Source organism: Cyprinodon variegatus, unplaced genomic scaffold (assembly GCF_000732505.1).
Source record: "Cyprinodon variegatus isolate N-32 unplaced genomic scaffold, C_variegatus-1.0 Scaffold700, whole genome shotgun sequence".
NCBI lineage: Eukaryota > Metazoa > Chordata > Actinopteri > Cyprinodontiformes > Cyprinodontidae > Cyprinodon > Cyprinodon variegatus.
This window is the reverse complement of record NW_015151153.1, coordinates 231,311-250,566: the sequence shown is the minus strand read 5'-3', so window position 1 is coordinate 250,566 and position 19,256 is coordinate 231,311. Positions and strand designations below refer to the sequence as shown.

At 38.6% G+C, this 19,256-nt stretch overlaps 1 protein-coding gene across 1 annotated transcript in view; it reads left to right on the top strand.

Moving 5' to 3' along the window:
• Positions 1-17,338, top strand: part of dgat2 (diacylglycerol O-acyltransferase 2) — a 19,164-nt gene extending 1,826 nt beyond the window's left edge. The window contains exons 2-8 of the mRNA XM_015394620.1: positions 1,234-1,362; positions 1,453-1,560; positions 3,903-3,973; positions 7,792-7,996; positions 10,386-10,560; positions 12,901-13,085; positions 16,092-17,338. Coding sequence (XP_015250106.1) covers positions 1,234-1,362; positions 1,453-1,560; positions 3,903-3,973; positions 7,792-7,996; positions 10,386-10,560; positions 12,901-13,085; positions 16,092-16,246 — 1,028 coding nt within the window. The 3' untranslated portion in view covers positions 16,247-17,338. The remainder of the gene's footprint in view (positions 1-1,233; positions 1,363-1,452; positions 1,561-3,902; positions 3,974-7,791; positions 7,997-10,385; positions 10,561-12,900; positions 13,086-16,091) is intronic.
• Positions 17,339-19,256: the final 1,918 nt, after the last annotated feature.

Here is a 19,256-nt window from a genome sequence, read left to right as displayed (position 1 = left end):
TTTTATTTTTGAAAAGGAGAAATATTTTTTTAGAAGATTTGTATTAAAGTTTCATTTCTAGTTTGCCCCTTTTTTTTCTCAAATTTCTATTAACAGAGCAGGTTTTTCTTTTGCAACGATAATGTAACAATCTGTACTCCATAGATACCTGTAGCCAACATATCGTCTCCACCCTCCTCCTAAATGTTTCCTATAATGTTTCCTATATGTTTTTAGTTAAACAGTTAAACTAAAATATCATTAGTTCAACTTTTTTATTTTCTTTAGTCCAACTGTTTTTAATGTTCTTTTTTTGTTTCTGCATTTTTTATTCATTTTTTCCTACTTGCTTTGATTCTGTTTTATTTTTCTATATTTTAATCATGTATAGCACTTTTCATTGTCTTTGTACTGTATTGTGCTATACAAATAAATTTGCCTTGCCTTGCCTTGCCTTGCCTTGCCTATATAGAACCCAATACGTTTTTGAGTTTCTATGCATAATTTCCGTATGAAAAGTGAGCACGGTATCTTTTGTTATTTCATGCACACTGCGATATCCTGAACATGCTCCGATTATTTAAAGGAAGTTATGTCTTTTAATTTATACTAAGAATAAAATGATACAGTTGAGGTGCTGATAAATCTATGTTTTTATTTGGTTCTTTAAAAAATGGCACTGGCAAACAAAAAAGAAATCTCCAAACTATATTTGTCTCCTTCTTTAGGTTGTGTTTGCAGCATGTGAGACACATGGCAGGATGCTCATCCATACCAGAGAGTACCCTGTAGTTCCAGCATTTTTCTCCTCCAGATCTCTATTTAGCAAAGCTTAGCTTCCACTTACTCAGTTCTTGCCAGTACCAATGTTCTTTCAACGCAGCAGGAGCCTTAAGTAGCTGCAGCATCCTAGTTTACAGGCATTACCACCAATGGTAGGTTATTTTCAGTGAGGGATTAGATGGCAGCGTTTTCCTGGAGTTAGCTCTTCTCCTTGTTGGCTCTCAGGGTAAAAAGCTTTAGTAGTTGTTAATTTGAACCACTTTGCCCTCAGTGCTCACGTGTACATTAACAGCATGGAGCAACCAGTAGCTGCAGTCCTTTGAAATAAAACCACTGAACAGTTTTTGAGAAATCATTAATGCTTTGTTTGCTTTTTGACCTATTTGGAAACGGCTGATTTATTTTTCCTCAGGAGGAGGAGGGAAAGAAAATTTCAGGAAAAAAAAAAAGTTTTCATGAATGTCTTTGCAGGCACGGGCTCCAGCATCCTGTCCTCCCTGCAGGACGTGCCGTCAGCGCTGTGGCCCTGCAGCTCCAAGATGGAAAAGCATCTGCAGGTCATCTCTGTGCTGCAGTGGGTCGTCTCCTTCTTAGCCATGGGTGAGGGCCAAACCAGAAACATTTGTCTAAAGCTTTGTTGGTTTACATTTTAACATGATTTAACGTTCCATTTCTCCTCTCTGTGTCTAGGTATTGCCTGCACCCTGCTGTTGATCTATATGTTCTGCACAGATTGCTGGTTGATTGCTGCCCTTTACACCGCCTGGCTAATTGTTGACTGGAACACCCCGAAACAAGGTGAAAACATCTAAATACATGACTTCCAAAAAAAGAAACTTAAAAATAATCCAAGCTTTTTTAACTCAAAAGTTTCAGTTCAAAAACTTTATCCAGCCAAAACGGTTCAAAAGCTTCCTGGATGGGAAGCGGAACGTCTTCATTCTTGGAAACAGAGTCCAGTGGATTGTTTTTAATTTTCATTTTTTTGGAATGACTTTGACCTGGATGACTGAGAATCTTCACCAGCGTAAATACGTGATATGGTGGTGCTGAAATCTGCTGGGTCTGAGTGTCCATGAGTGCGTGCACAGACATAGCTGGCTTGTCATCATGGCGTCATATAAAAAAGTACAGCGTTACCACAGCATTGGGTAAGCTCTTTTGTAACGATGAGCACAAACAAGGAATGCATTATGCCTCGACTGGTTCCTCATCAAATCATCAGGATATGGCAAATTTCCAACCGCATCGGTGGGCTTCTTACTAAAAGCACAACTTAACTGACTTAGATTAGATCCTGTCTGCCAAAAGATTTTCCCAGCTGTATGAAAAAGTGACTGAGTGATTTAGGTCAATATAAATCCAGCCATTGACTTGTGTTTTGTGGGCATAAAGACGTGAATCTTGGACTCTTCTTGAGATATTTACAAACGATTCAGTAAAAAGTTGAAGCACTGATTCCATCCAATTAGAAATCTACCAAAAAATAATGTTTTCATTTCTCAAGGACAAGAAAATAACGTTTTATTTGCAACTATTGAAGGAGGTTTGTTACTATTTTCATACATTTCTCATTTTGTTCACTATGTTTGTTTCAGAAACATTCAGTTGGCTCAAGTGAGAGAAAAGTATCATTTAGCTTCAGGGTTGTTGTTTTTTTTTTTTCTTGATAGCCTCGGTTATCAGTGTTCTGTTCTGTGTTTATATATCCTTCTTATATTTTTTCCCATGGAAGTCGCCATTTTTTTCTGAAGCGCAATGAATGCTGGGTGGATGACCTGTTTAGCTCTGAATGGGCAATGGGAAAGAAGGAGAAGATGATGAGAAAAAGAGAGCAGAGAAAGTGTGGACTGCTGGAAGAACTGTGGTGAACTGGTGAAAGAAAAGTAAAATGGTGCTCAAAGATTACCCTGCACATTTAGAGGATGTTTGGCTCAACCTGCTGCTGTGAAGCAGGATTCTCCACCATGAATCAAAAATAAATATGGATCCAGGCTCTAAATGAGCTCCTTGATATGTGCTTTAGAATGGCTTTGTCTCCATTAAACCCAGGTTTAAAGCCTTGCAGGGCAGCATAAAGCCCACTGGGAACATTAAGCCTGAAAAAAGAAAGAAGAAATAACAATTATTTTATTCAGTTTTGGTGTTTTATAAAATATGTGAATCAGGAAATTGTCTTTATACCAAACTGAATTATTGTTGTTCTCTACTTCAATAAACATTTCCGGTTTAAAAATGGAGAAATGTTCTTTTTTTTTTATGTAGTTTATATTCTATTATTTAAAAAGTCAATTTATAACATTGATGCATAAACGCCTCATTTTATTCAGTGTTAAATTCTGTTTAAAATAACAGATTATGATTTAAAAAAGTCTCCTTACTTTTACTGGCGTGAAGGAAGCCATCTATGTTAAGAAAGACCCCCATTTCAAAGGATTGGACCCGTTCGTCTGTTTCAATTTGCATGTTTTCTAAACAAAAACAAGGCTTTGTTGGGTTACTGTATAAAACCTTGAACTTAACGTTATTTCTGACATTTTGAATTGAAAAAGCTTCCTTGATGGGAAGCAAAACATCTTCAATCTTGGAAACAACGTCCAGTGGATTGTTTATGACTTTGTTATGTAATAAAGGACCTAACATATATCATTTACCCAGAATGCATACAGCGTAAACATGGTTATGTCTGTTTGACAATATTTGGTTTGAATTCTTTAAAACAAAACAGCTTCTATTACTTTTACTGTGTAATTTTTGCATCTAAAATATTTATCAAAGTCTATGTTATAACTAATATCTGATCCCTTATAAATATGGCAATGTGAAACTTGTGGAAAACTGGATTTAAAAGAAATTTCCATCAAATGCATAATTTATTGGAAATGTATGTAATTTCTTTATTTAAAACTTGAAAAATCTCCTTAGAAATTCTCATACATTTATTCAAACAAATTGTTTAATCCCAACGACAAACAACCATTGGTTTGATTTAAGGTGGGGCAGTTGGTTAAAGCTGAAGAGCCCATCAGGGCTAAAAATATTGCTCATATGGTGCTCTGGATTGTTCTTGAAACACATCATTTATTCTAGTCTTCATTTAAAAAATATGTATTGATGTCTTGTTTTTGTTTTTTCCTCAGGTGGTAGGAGGTCTTCATGGGTAAGAAACTGGACAGTATGGACATATTTCCGAGACTATTTCCCCATCCGGGTAATTATGTCAACTTTCTGCTCGATTGTGCTAATTCAAGAAACTTTAAAACTCAGGAAATCAAAATAAATCCTGAAACCTATTTAATCTGGCACTGTGCAGCCTGTGCTGTATGACTTCAGCAGCTGTTTGCATGTTTACCATCTTCCTGTAGATAAGGCTTATCAGGGCTAGATGGTGTATCAGTTTTCTGCTCCAATGGTGTTCCTTGTCCCGTGTTAATGATGGAGGGTGTACGTTGGTCTGGAGTTTAAACCTTTGTTCTGCCTGATAGTCTGAAGGTATCTGGGTAATCCTTGCTGTGACTGGAGCAGTGTGCAATCACAAACTGGCACAAAAACACGCTGGCTCCATGCAGAGGGTGGTACAGTAGCTGTCTCTGGATGGGCCAAAGGTCAAGGCTGGATCCTGTTTAAACACAGGATATCACCTGCTGATTGTTACAGTCAGCTGTCTGAGCATGTTTCTGGATTCAACGGATAATTAGGTCACCCAAAAAAATAAATGCTACCTGAAGTGTTGTAAGAGGGAAGAAGAAACCCGTTTTGTGAGGATGGAAATCAGATTTTTAGAGCCATTTTTGCTGTGATTGGCTTTTACTGAAACCATTTTGTACTGATATACTAAAACCTGAGATAAGGAATGATAAAGACTACATTTAGATTGCTTAAAAAAAAAATGTAAATTTCCCAAACTTTTATTCAATCTTTAGTTTTGCTTTAGGTCTCTCATCTGGTATCATTTATTTTCTTATGCATACTTTTAATTGGATGACTAATAAACTAAATCCCACCTGATCAGAACCAGCAAACGTTATTTGAGCTTAACCAGAAGAGTATATTACTATTCATTACTGATATTAGTGGTCATTTTAAAAAAATAGTTGAAGTTCTGATATTGTTCTAGAAATTTTTTTTACAGGGGAGACTTTAAAGGTAAATGGTCATACTATATGCCTTTAACAAAAATACTAGAATCCAGTTACTTGTGATAGAATAAGGCTATATGCTCTAAAAGTCCGTCACAATAGAGTTTTGATGGCCCTTTTTTGAGCCTAAATAAAACCCCAGCACCGGGTGATATGAGCAGGTGAAATCAAACGTGGTGCCATCTACTGGCAGAACCACTGAACTACCAGAAAGCCAGCTGGTCGCCAATAATGTAGCTACCAAGGAAGCTCTGTCCATTGTAACCGTGCTGTAATGCCTCTTGGAAAACCCTCAACTTGGAGGATGGGGCTTAAAAGCATTGCTAACACCATTAGCAATGTTAGCAAGAACATGTATTTGCATGTCTACTGATTTCACAGCAGCATCGGAATACTTCCTGAGCTTTAGCTCCAGCTTTAATGTCCATCAAACATAGTATGGTTAACCCAATGCAGCTACGATTTTATCCCTCTTTGAATGAAAATATATGTGTATATGTGTATGTATATGTGTGCATGTACGCATGCACAGTGATGTAATCATGGTCACATAATGTTATGGTAAACGTTTGTTCTCATGGAGAGTTATCTCTTAGGGTGCATTCACACCAAACATTGCAGTAGTGTTGCGCCGATGCCATTTTTTGGCCCCGATACCGATACCCGATACCTGGCTGTGCAGTATTGGCCGATACCGATACCATAATAATGTAAACTAAATGCCATCATGGCTTCATGTCAAGCTGCTGCCTACCTTTGTGAAGCAGGAAAAAATCTAATACAAAGTGAATCCTGTAGAACTTTTTAAGTTCTACAGGACAATAAAAATAAAAAGTTTTTGTTGCCTACCAGGAGTGGGTGACAATAGTCGAATAAACTTATGGCTCTCAAAATGGTATCTGTGCCCTATTTGTTGGTACTCGCCGATACCGATACCACCATTTTAGGGCAGTATCGGGGCCCCGTCCGATACTGGTATCGGTGCAACACTAATCTGCAGGCAGCCACTGTTCTGATATCACTGTGAGGAGACATCGGAGCAGGTACCGCTGAAGCTGAAATATCTGATGTTACCCTCTTTTTCTTTTAAAAAATTAGCAAAAGGATGCGACTTTTGCCTTTTGTGGATGGAAAAATGGCTGCTTGTTCCTCCAGAGTTGCTTTGGAAAGAGTTTGATTTATCAGTCGGCTGCTGTGATTGGTTAAAAACTCGACAAGGGAGGCAGGTACCCAATCAGCTTGAAGAATTCTATTTAATGTACCTCCCTTTTAAAAAAGCATCTGAAAAGAGGCTTCCTAGATTGATATCGTGTAGAATTCAAATTTAACTACAAGTTCAACTGAAGTTGGGTTTATTTCGTGTCTTTGACTAGGCCTTTTGGGAGGTTAACTTTCACCCCAGAACTCTATGAAACTCCACCTGTATGCCCATCAGTACTTGGCGCCATTCTTGACAATCATCACGGCCTGATACTGCCACCACCATGCTTCACCAATGCTGTATCCAGCATTAACAAACTCCGTTACTTGCTTTAAAGCATAATGTTTTTCATGCCAGCCAAAAAGCCAAAGCCTAATGTTTATATTGATTATGAACGCATCTTGGTTTTATTTATGGGTATATAGTCAATTAAAAATGCATGGCAGACTTTTTTTAAGTTATTTATTTGTGAAAGGTTTGTCTGCTCACTACTTTACAGGGTGTTGATACAATCAGCATAAATGTCAGGCAGCAGCCATTGTAAATGCAAAGCAATCAGCAGGTTTAAAAACCAAAACCAGAGAACTCGGATAATTTGGTGCATCCATTTAAAAACAAAAACCTTGTTTTTTGTTCCACCAAACTGAGGTAACTGGACTTTGTTAATCAAATTGATCCGTGATGTTTGTACTGTTGAACTGCTTGTCTTTGTCTGTTTGAGATCCAGCTGCCATGCCTCCTGTTTGTCTTTCGTTACAAATATCAATAGCACTGTAAATCCTGCATGAGTCAACACAGAGCTGGAACGTGTACTTAGGTCCTTAGGAAGGAGGACTTAAGTTGACCTTTCATGCCTTTATAGATATAAAAAGGGAGAAAAACAGGCATGTACCAAGGAAGAGATTATTATTTATGAGCTGGAAGCTAACTGGTCAAAGTCTGACCATATGTTTGTGTGGAAGTGAACACCACAGTAAATCTGGATTTGGATTGATTGTCAGATAAACAGCCTTATGCATTCTGATGTAAACCTAAAAAAACAAAGGTACTTCTGGGTAATTGCAACCCGTTTGCTTCGGCCACTAGGTCTGTTCTCTGCTCCTTCCTCCGACTGTCCGGCATATATCCGCTGCCAGACGGAGGACTGAGCTACTATGGCAATCTTAAATGGGATCGCATTTTCCTAATGGGATTATGCAACCCCAGCTTTGACTTGCTGCTATGGAAGCCTTGTGTGCACGTCAGGAGAGCTGTTTGTGAGCTGGGTTTGCACCTTTTTTTTGTGTAAATGTGCAAATACAGAAATCAAGATCTTGAAATGGCGCAGAGCGTTAAAAGTCCAACCCGGCCAGACTGAGCAGATGGGAACCATGTGCACTGGGTCAGTAGTTTTATGATTGTGTTGAAGGAGGTACAGAAGAGCGCCATTGGATTTGAGCTGATAAGGATGTCCCAGTCTTACTAAAACATTGGAGTCGTTCCCAGATTCTCTGTAAAAACAATAACTCATCAGTCAATATCTTTATCGATTAGTGCCTCCCAGCACACAGAAAACTCCTGAAATGGGAGAATCACTGAAGCCTGATCGGTTAACATAGGATTACTTAGCAAGATGTCATTATTTAGTATGGTTATGCTTGTATCATACAGATGTGTATCATCCAGCCCAACCCTCTTCATGTCTTTCAGCTCATCAAAACCCATGATCTGCTTCCCAGCCGGAACTACATACTGGGCTACCATCCCCACGGTATCTTCTGCTTTGGGGCTTTCTGCAACTTTGGTACAGAGGCTACGGGATTCTCTAAGAAATTCCCGGGGATCAAACCCTCCCTGGCAACCCTGGCAGGAAACTTCCGCCTGCCTGTCCTTCGGGACTACCTGATGTCTGGAGGTGAGAAGCTCTGTCTGCTGCTGGAGGGGTGTTTGACTTCTTGGAATGTTTGATGATGTTGATAACCGTGTTTGTCAGGGAGCTGACCCTTGTCCTGTTGTTCAGCTTCAACAGCTCCTGTTTACTTCGATCTGCTGATTTGACTCATTTCTAGAGCTTCAACTGCTGAGGGGCTCTTTGTTCTTTTGACTTGATCTTTTCTCAGCGATACCTTCTAGACACTTTGTACGCGTTTGTTCTCATGGAGAGTTATTTCTTAGGGTGCATTCACACCGAACATGGTGTCTGCAGCAAGAGCGGTGGATCTGCGTAGTATCCCTCTGCAGGCAGCCACTGTTCTGATGTCACTGCGAGGAGGTAACGGAGCAGTGACCGCTGAAGCTGAAACATCTGAACCTTTCTGTGAAGTTGCATTGTGGCAACAAATCAGGGACTGTTTGTGGTTGTGAAGAGGTTGAATGAGTGCAGCCGAGACAAAGCTGTATTTTATTTTTTTGTGAGAAGGGAAGATGATACAATAATGCTGACAAAGGATGAAACAAAGAATGCTCTTACAAGGTTTTTAGGTGGCTTTTTAAAGAAGCTGTTTTAATTTAGCCCTACACTGCAAATGTGATCTAGAAGTGTGCTAAAAGTGTATTTAGCCTTAATTTGAGCAGGTAAATAAGATACTTAGGCAATATACTGAGTATTTTTACTCTTAAAATAAGATAATTAGATAATATGGACTGAAAATAAGATGATGCAATTGTTTTTCTTTTTCTATTTTCAATGTAAATTGTCTTGTTCCATTGGCAAAGTTCCTCACTTACCTCCTCAAATCAAGAAAATATTCATTTATTTTAAGAAAATATGACCTATCTAGATTTCGATTGCCTTCCAGTGTAGAATGAATGTTTGTCATCCTCCTTTACCTCCCGTCCTTTATAGCCGCTGCCCCTCCCCAGCACTGGTGCTCTCTGCCCTGCTAGATACAAGGAAGCACCGCAGAATCCGACCGTCATTCAGATGCAGCAATTGGGAGTCCTATCATCCATCTCTAGGGAATTTAGGGGACCTGTAGAGTTGAAATGGAAGATCAAGCTTCCCTCTTTCGTACGACTCACTGAGTGCTCGTGGAAATTGCCACGGACACTGCGTTCCATCTGAACGCACCCTTAAGGGCAGATTAGACTTCTGCAGCCACGCACATCAGATGTCGCTTGGGTCTGGTCACGAACCAGTTTTGCTGGCATGTTTCTGCACCATCGGTTTGGAATTTCTAGGCACGCACAGCAGTTTCAAAAGCACAACGGGGAGCCTATTTGAGAACTCACGAGAACTTCAGCGGATGGTCACAAGCACTTCGACAGTGCCAGCGGGAGCATTTTATCTTCCAAAAAAACAATGCCGTGTCTGCAAGATATCACGGTCATCTTTATATAGTTCATCTGAGGCATCGTACAAGTGGTTGTACTTCCAAACCTCCCGGATTTACCTTTCGTCGTAGTTGTCCATTGTAGTTGTTCCTCGTTTTTTTTTAAAATGGCATGCCCCCGGCACCGAATCGAGAAGGACGACCACACAGACAGCTGGAAAGGCATACCATGGAACAATCACAGCTGCTTTTTGTCTGCACACTTCTGATTAAGGTCTGCGCGGGATTGCAACCATCCAACGCGTAGTCAGGATTTTTTTGTTGTGGCGCAAAAAACTGTTGCGGAACCTCTGCACGGGGGGTGTGGTCGCGCACAGAGACGGTTTTGACGGTTGCAGAGGCTATGCCTCAGAAGCATAAATTGGCCTTTAGAGTTATTTCCGCTGCTTAAAAGGCAACTAATCTGACTGTGCTTTTTTGCTTTTCCACATATCTGTGAAAATATAAATACACTTTAGTTTACATTTTGGAACATAATCAAAAGGACCTGATCTAGAGGTAGAGCGCTACTTTAACACTGACCAGTGAGTGAAACGCCCTCTGATTTATTTGTGTATTCAACAGCCACGCCTTTAGATCACGAGAGGTGCATGCATTGCTGCTTCTTACATCTGCTATTAGTTGATGTTTGATTATTAACTTATTTCTTTACATTGAAACTTGTGCAACTTTTATTATCATGAATGAAGTAGGGCTGCAACTAAGATAATTGTGTTAATTGCAAAAATATTGACAGTTTGATCAGACTAATTGGATGGCAAAAAGCTCCTTAGAGATGAATTTATGCAGAATTGAAACTAAAAGTAAGCCTCTTAAGGAGTTCTGAATGGTGCAAATTTACCGACAATTCAAGATTTTCACCCTAAATGCAAATTATTTATACAACTTTTACTGTTTTGTTATAAATATGTGTATCATTTTAACCAAATTAACAGCGAATGCCTTGTTTCTGTATCCTGCTCCCTGTTGCAGGTATCTGCCCAGTGAACAGGCACTCCATCGACTACCTGCTGTCCTGCAACGGGACGGGAAACGCTGTAGTGATTGTAGTCGGAGGAGCAGCGGAGTCTCTGCACTGTGCACCGGGCATGAATTCTGTCACCCTAAAGAACCGCAAAGGCTTTGTAAGGCTGGCCCTGCAGAAAGGGTGAGTCCCGCTTAAACGCTGCAACATAAACACACACTTCAAGGTCTCAAAATGCAACCTAAGCCAAATCTGCTATGAAAACTTCTCTGCTGTTGTGAACCTCAGGAATGAACAAACCCTACATGATTAACCTTTGAAAGGTCAGAAAAGCCCAGAGCAAGGCGTCAGTAAATCTGTTATGAATGTGTCGTGTTGAGCGCCTCGTGGCATGGCCTACCGCTGCTGAAAGGTCAGAATGCATGAACCCGTCCTGACCTGCACTCAGCAGTACATTAATCCCCATTATTAACTCCACCGATAAGTCATCTTGGTATGTTTCTCTAATGCAAACCTATCACTCTGTGCACCTTATGTGCAGTGATGAAGATCCTTCATTCATAACAACTAGGTTAGCGTTTTAATGTGTGAAGTTCAGGGCGCTTTGGATGCACTTTCCAGAAGTGGTTCATTTCTTATAAAATAGGCATGATGTTCCAGCCAGTTGAATAGCTTTCCTTTTTCAAAGGTGGAAACTAGCCTTGAGGATGATCTTCGTGTAAAACCCCAAATCCTGAAAGTGTTGCCTAAGACAATTTGAGAAGGTAATTAAACGAAGCGTCCCTAAAGTTCTCCTACTGACATCAATCATAAAGTTTCCCATTTCTACAATCCCCTTGCGTAATCGTTATGCATCGCCAGAACAAAACCCCATGTGTTTCTCCAGAGCGGCGCTGAAAATAGGCTGCTAATGCCAGCAGGGCGAACTAAACGGACTCCAGGTTAACAAAAAATCAGATTAAATAATACTACTTATACTTCAGCGATAGTATCAGGGTGCTACTTCATTGTATCTGCTATACTATATCCGCTGGTTGTGCTGTTCTCTCTGCTTCATCAACTGCAAAGAAAGATGTAAAAAGAAAACTTTTTATCATCATCTCCCTTTTATCTCCTCTTATTTTCATCTTTTCTCATTTTTTCTGTTTTTGCTTTCCTGTTCTACTTACATTGCAGTGTCCTTATAATCTGTAATACTCCCTGCATGATTTATAATAAAGCAATGTATATGCATAAATCAAGCAGAACACTATGGCAATAGTCATACTGCTCCACTTGTGAAAGCAAAATCTGTTAGCCTCGCTTTTTGGCATCAAGACAATTATTGTTATTGCCACATCGCCAGACTGGACACTGGTTTAAAAAAACAAAAAACAAAAAAAAAACACCTGAAGCCAGCTTCTGTTGGACGTTTCTTTTAGCTGTGGTTTCCAAATGAAAGCATCCCACTTGGTTAAGCGGACATATTTTATTTTACACGTTTCCTCTGAACCATGTGCGGTTCTAGACGGGGGGCCAATGGGGGCCAGTGCCCCTGTAGATCATGTCCTGGCCCCTGTTATGGCCACTATACTGCAGACATGATACTCAAACAAGTTCTGATGATGATGATGCGCGCTGGAACAGACATGGTTACTGATAGGTCCTTTGAATCTATTTCTTTTTTTTTCTTTACAAATTCTGTTTTACTGATTATTTAAAAACAATAAGGTGTTAGCTTCAGTGGTATTGAGATAGGATCCCAGTTTTCATCTGCTAAATGTTTTTTTTTTTTTTAACTAATAAAAAAAAAATACTCTATAATTTTTACATTTTTGTTAAATTTTGAAATAATTTTTAACACTGAATTTATCAGTTTTTCTTGACTTCTAATTCTGAGTTTATAGAAAACTGTAATTTTAAGTTAAGTTATAAACATGTAAAATTCCTAAATTATAAATGTATATTGACCTAATATTCCAAATAATAACTTTATTCGATCTTTTAGATATTTATATGAATACTTTTTTTGAGTTGCTGTTTTGCTATGCTAAGGGGTTTTTATTTTTATTTTTCGGATAACTCAAATGAACATTTTCAAGCCAAAAATAAATATTTTCATTTGGAATTTTAATGAAACCTAATTCAATGGAAATTTCATGTCATGCAGCTCTCTTAAAATATTTAAATCCTTTGCCCATTTTTTTGCTTCATGCTTTTTTGTGCCCCCATTAAAAGAAACACGCTGGCCTCCCCTGGAAAATTAGGTCTAAAACCTCCACTGCTCTGAACCCTCAATCGTAATTATCTCTTCTCTGCCAGGCCATTTTCTGATATCATTACTATATAACAATAAACGCATAAATACTTGGGATGTTGACTGTTAAGCCTGGTAGATAACAGAAGTCTGGTTTCTTAAAGGAATTTTTAGGTCAACCTTAATGAGGCTGAATGTGTCCGTTTCCCCGCTTTTTTTTGTAGTTTCTATATTTTGTGTTCTTGAATGTAAACTTTAGCTGAATGACTTCCTCTGTGATGGTTCAGGTCCGACCTGGTTCCAGTGTATTCTTTCGGAGAGAATGACGCCTACAGGCAGGTGATCTTTGAGGAGGGGACCTGCTGGAGAGCCCTGCAGAAGCGTTTGCAGAAGATCTTGGGTTTTGCCCCTTGCCTTTTCTACGGCAGCGCCTGGGGAATCGTGCCTTTTGGAAATCCTATCACAACCATAGGCAAGTGTCTGCATTCCTTGTTATGCATCTACAAGAGTGAAAACAACAAAAATGCACCCTAAAGGTCCCTAAAGTATTCATACCCTCTTGGGCCTTTTAGATTCTAAATGATGGGAATAAAATGATTTATGATTCATAACTAGTTTAAAAGTTTTTTTTTTTTCAAAGTACATCTTTAAAAGCTTTGATACGCTGCAAAACATGTAAATCTTAAGTAATTTTTTTTCTTAAAATAAGTGGATTTTTTCTTGGATTGAGGAGGTAAGTGAGACACTTTGCCAATGGAACAAGACCATTTATATTTAAAATGAGAAAAAACTATTGCATTGCCTGTTTTCAAGTGCATTTTATCTAATTATCTTATTTTAAGAGTAAAAATACTCATTCCATTGGCAGATCATCTTATTTACCTACACAAATTAAGGGTAAATACACTTAATTTAAGAAATCTTTACTTATTTCTAGATTATTTTTGCAGTGTAATGGTTAAAGGTCGCTACATTGTTCGCAGCAGGAGAGAAATTAATTTATATTCTAGAAGCTATGAGATGATATGATTTCATTTCTGATGCTCGCTCTTCAAGACATCCATCAGTCTATGTGATTGTGGAGGGTGTCTGAGGCTGGCACTAGGTCTCAGCTGTAGTGACAAATTCTCAAACCCGAGCTGTGGACCTCTGCAGCTCCTCCAGAGTAACGATCAGCCGTTTTGCTGCTTCTCGGTTTATTGATCTCTGGCAATAAACTATTGCTCTATGCTCTTTGAGTGATCGATTAAAATTGTTTTACAATGCTTTTCTTTTTATTAAGGAGCCCTGAGCCTTTCTGAGAACAGCTTGAAGCTATCTGAAGTTTGTTTAGTTTTTTTCAATAAAATAGCAGTAAAACACGGGGAAGTTCATGGCAAGTTTAAGAGGTAGGAACACGTTGGCAAAGCAGTATAAATTCGTTGATTGGATGGTGCTTTAAATATAATTTAGTGGAGAATTCACTGATAATTAAAAGTTGAAAAGTTGTTTTGTCTCTGTATAGATCCAATCAGTTAGGATGTTAATACCAGGTCAGCCTGTCCATGATGATCTTTACCTTTTAAACTGCCTCAATGTGACCTAGTGGCAGATGAGAGTTACCCTGAAATCCCACATCCTCCATGTCCAGCCCGCTCCGCTCCAGCCTGCACAAAGCAAAGGCTACAGCCTCTGCTGTTCCTCCCGTCCGAGTTCCTCGGAGCTCGAGGAGATCATGCGTGATATCATTATTAAATTTATAGGAGCAAAACACACTGAAATGAACACTTAATTTAATGACGTATAAAAAAAAACATCAGCATCCAGCGTATATGCAGTTTCTGCCCAAATGTTTTATTCTAGTTGTGTATTTTTGTAACAGGGTAACGACAGATTCACCATTCATGATCCTAGTTATCCCTATTTAATTTTAATTTTTTTTTTCCTGTTTGGTGCGATTGCAATCACAGATCTTGACCAGACAGGAGCAAAAAATAGCTTGGCTAAATATTTTGATGATGAAGGATGGAGAAGATTAGTAGCGGGTGATGTTGAACAGTTCTCTTTGATTAAAATGATAGACAGGTGCTCCGCACGGCGTATGTGAGGGGAGCGGAGCGCAGACGGAGTATGTGGAATCTGGGGGTCAAAATAAGATGACCAGATTTCTGAAATCATATCTGGAGACATTTCCAGCTGGTAGATAAAATGAAATGCAAATCATAGGAATGGAATAGGAAATGGTTTCATACATTTTTAGACATTTATTCATATTTAAACAACAAAAATCAAGTGTAAAATCCAAGAATGTCCCTCTCCTATTTCTTACGATTAATCAAATTAATCAATTGATAGAAGATAGAGAGGGAAGAAGTCTGAATGACTCGATGGCACTAATTAACACTATTTGTAGCTGACTTCTACCTGCTCTGTTTTACTCTAAGTCGATTTTTCCTCTGCTCTCATTCAATCTTCTTTCAGTCTTCTAATCTTCTTCCTCTTCTATCAATCTTAGACTAATCTAAAACTGACATAATAAAATCAAAATCCCGTAACGACAGATCGGTAACTGAAAAATCAGAGCATCATTTTTATATATTCCCAAAAACTAAGACAGTTCATTTAAATTATTGGATGCAAACTATTGGAACTTCAACATGCCATGAAGCAGGGTGTGCTTTGGTGGCGCAGTGGTTAGCGCACACGACCCATGTATGGAGGCCTTATACCCATACCCTCTTTCCTATCAGCCTACTGTCCATAAAAACAAGTCACTAGTGTCAGAAAAACAACAAAAAAAATTGTACCATGAAGCAAATTTCTCATCTCCGTCAAAATATTCATTTTATACCAAGAGGCTTAAAAGTTTCTTTCAATCCCATCACAGCTTCCAAGAGCGCTTCTCACAACTTCAAAACAAAATATCTCAGGCATGAATGAAGAGATGCTGAGTTTGGAAGTAAAGAACAAACCAATGTTGTATGATCCTAATTATCACTATTACAATGGTTACAATGAAAAGAAATGTTTGGGCAGAAACGTGTGATGGATGCTTATGGTGATTTTTATAATTATGTCATTAAGTGTTCATTTCCGCATGTTTTGCTCCTATGATATAATAATAATAATAATAATAATAAAGTAGCGCATCCTCTCCTTGAGCTCCGAGGAAGTCGGAGGGGAGCCAGAAAGGAGGAACCGCAGAGGCTGTAGGTTTCGCTCAGGCCGTCTGGAGCGGGCCGGAGGATTTCACTGTAGTGCTGCACTCTGCTCCTCATCACAGCCAGCTTGCTAACAGCTGTTTCTGCACACAACATGCTTAAGTGCTCTTTCTACCATAATAACAGTCTGCATGCAACATTATCATAAAACTGTCAAATCAGGGCCAGCTTTAGCTGAGGACAGGTGCTTCAAAACAGGGACTGTCCCTGGAAATCAGGGAGGTCTGGTCACTGTAGGTCAAAAGCTTGGTCTCTAAAAAGTTGTTTTCCTCTTACAGTGGGGGAGCCAATAACAGTGCCTAAAATTGAGGACCCGACAGATGAGATGGTGGATCTGTACCATGGAATGTACATCAGGTCGCTCCAGTGCCTTTTTGACAAGTACAAAACCCGCTTTGGCCTGAAGGAGAGCGACATCCTGCACATCCAGTGAGAGGACCAGGAGCAGAGCTTCTCTCCTCCCGCTGCCTCAGCCGTCCGGTTTACCTCTGGAGCATGAAATCACACACCTGTAGACGTCTGCTAAAGAAATCTCCGTCCACCGCAGTGTTCTCAATGTGTGCTCAAAACAGCTGTCGCTGGAGCTCAGGAAAAGACTGGCTTAAAGGATGGTTGCCTCACTGCAGAAATGTGTTTTTTTTTGTTTATTTTTTGGACAAAGTTACACCAAACACCACATCAAAAGCTGTGCCTCTTCTGGTTTATTCATGTTTCTAAGACGCCTGTACTGTCCCATTCAGGCAGAGGGGGGTAAGCTCCACTAGATGGAGCTGGAAAATCAACTTTAAACACACAAACGATGCAAGTGGCAAGCACCACTTTAATAATGTTTAATAAGCCTAAAGTTAATTGAGCCAAAGGTTTGTTTCGTCCCACCTGCTGATTTCTGTGGATTGTACACAGACGGTGTACATTTTCTACAGGCTGGATGAACTTTACCCATGTGCCTGTAACTGATGATGCCATAAAGTATTAATTGTATTCCTTTAAGGTGATTAAGCCCGTTTGGTTGATCCCCTCTAGAGTATTTCTCATGCACTTTTATAAGCGATTAAGCTCTGAAGCTTGTCTTAACAGTCGGCTTTAATTTCATTTTTGAGAAGATCTATCTGCTGCTTACGGCTTCATTCTAGCTGGACGCCTGTTATCTATGCCGTACAAACTGATCATTCCTCTGTCTTCACACCTTTATTTGAAAAGTTTTGAGGTTTAACAGGTGGATTGGGTTTGTTGGTGCCAAAAAACCTAATGGGTTCCAGAAAGTGATGTAGTTTGATCAGTCAACATTGATTCTTTGTGTTAAAGGGATTCAGGCCTTTGGAAGGAGGTTCTGTTAAAGGAAGGAGTCAATAACTCACCTGCTGTATGGAAGGAATATTGGTCCATTATTGTTGGAAACAGAGAACATGTTTTGTTGATGGAAATAAAATTTTAAAAATGATTTATATCAAAAAGAAATTGCAATCCAGAAATGAAACCGAAAAACTTCTTAATCAAAAGAAAGTTTGAAGATTAACCCAACTGTTTTCTCGAACTTTTTATTTTATTTTTGTCTTTTTTCACATTTTTGTTTTTTTTGTTTTTCCGATTGAGTTAATCAATTCCATTCTTGCAGATCATCTCTTCACCTATGGGGGGCGGGCTTTCCTCTGGAACGAGGAGCAAAGATGCTTTTCTTTTAGTCTGCCTGAATGATAACATTTAATTGGTTTATTTGTATTATATTGAGATGAAGAGAGTGTTCTGTGAAAAGCAATTTGAAAAAATCTAAATTCATAAAACTCGATCTGAAAAACAGAAATTTGAAAAAAATCAAATCTAATATCTAACAAAACAGCAAAGGTACTCTTAAAGCCTTTTTTGGATTAAGAAGGTTTTTTTTTAGTTTCCTTTCTTTGTTGCATTTCATAAACTTTCATTTACAAAACATGTTCTTTGCTGCAACAATAATGGAACAAAATCTACTCCATAGTGGAGTTCACTCTTTTTGAAGCATCCTTTAGCTAGATTAAAGCTAAGGGCTAGGACTGCTTTTGTTTTAAAAACATTCCACCTATTTGTTTGCCTTTTATCTGACCTTTAAACCATCATCATGTTTATTTGAGGCTGTTATTTACTCTTAAGTAGATGATTACATAGACCGGAACTAGAGGCAGGAGGATGGTTCGCCACCAATGACCTCCCTGTTGTTTTGAGTTACTCTGAGAAACATTTCACATTTTATTTTATTTTTATTTTTTACAAAAATCACTTTTGGCGCTCTGCTTTTAGCTTCAAATCCCAGTGTAAGGAAATATCTGATTGTAAATAACTGCTTATTCTAAGCATCATGATGGTTGAAATGGTTTATGCAGAATTTTTGCTTTTCTTGTTTTTAAGATGGGAGTTATCTAAATGGTGGTACGATGCAAAAACTGAAATATAAGTTGGATTTTATTGGAATTGGTGAATTCTGCCTTATTTTGAGCAGGTAATAAAATGTGCCAATGGGTTAAGTGGATTTACATTTAGAATAAAAAAACGGTTATCCTGTTTTAGTTGCATAATGTTAAATAATCTGTTGGTAGATCATAATTAGCTGCTCAAATTTAAGGCCAAATACACTTTTTAAAAATTGTTTTTATTTCTTTTTAGAACAGTTTTTGCAGTATAAAAATCTCCTCTGGTCTTAGCCCCTTTCACTCTAGTTGTTAGCTTCGGCCGTGGTGACTAACTAGTTAGTCTGCAGAAAGTTCTCCTCCTTAAATGCTAAACAGAACTTCCTTTCAAATGTGGAGTTAACCCTTTAAGCTGCGTAGTGTTTGCAGGTTCTCCTGTCCCCCTGCTAATTGTTCTGAGCAGAATCGTAACTCTGTAAGAATCAAATATTTAAGGTAACGTCATGTTGATCTGTATGAAGGTAGTCTGTAATAAGCTGGAAGATAAATTTCCTCTCGTCTCAACACTGTGACTTCCTCAGAGTAGTGAATCCCAGAGCAATGAAGAAGATGCCTTCTGATGGACGTCATCTGTCTTTAAATATTTAAATTAAAATTTTGTATGTTTCCAAGAGACCTGGATCTGTTTTTGTATTTTTGTTGAACCATTTTCTGCATGCTCCTCGTTATCATTTGCACCTTTGAACAGGCCATTGTATGTCATTAAGACTAGAAAACAAAAATGTAAAATTCTAGATGTTTGGAATATAGAAGTGAAATATCTAGTTGCTTAGTGACAAATGAATAGGTATCCATTGTTTTGTTTTATTAATTCACACTGTCTGGTAGCACAGAAACTAACAAACCTAGCTAAAGTGTGGTGCAGACCTACACTCCTTTCTACATTTGGTCACAATATTACCACAAACTTCAATGCATCATGATCAGAACAACAACCAAGGAACACAGCAAAAGCATATCCAAAACAACCCACACCATGCTGTTTAAACCATATATATATATATA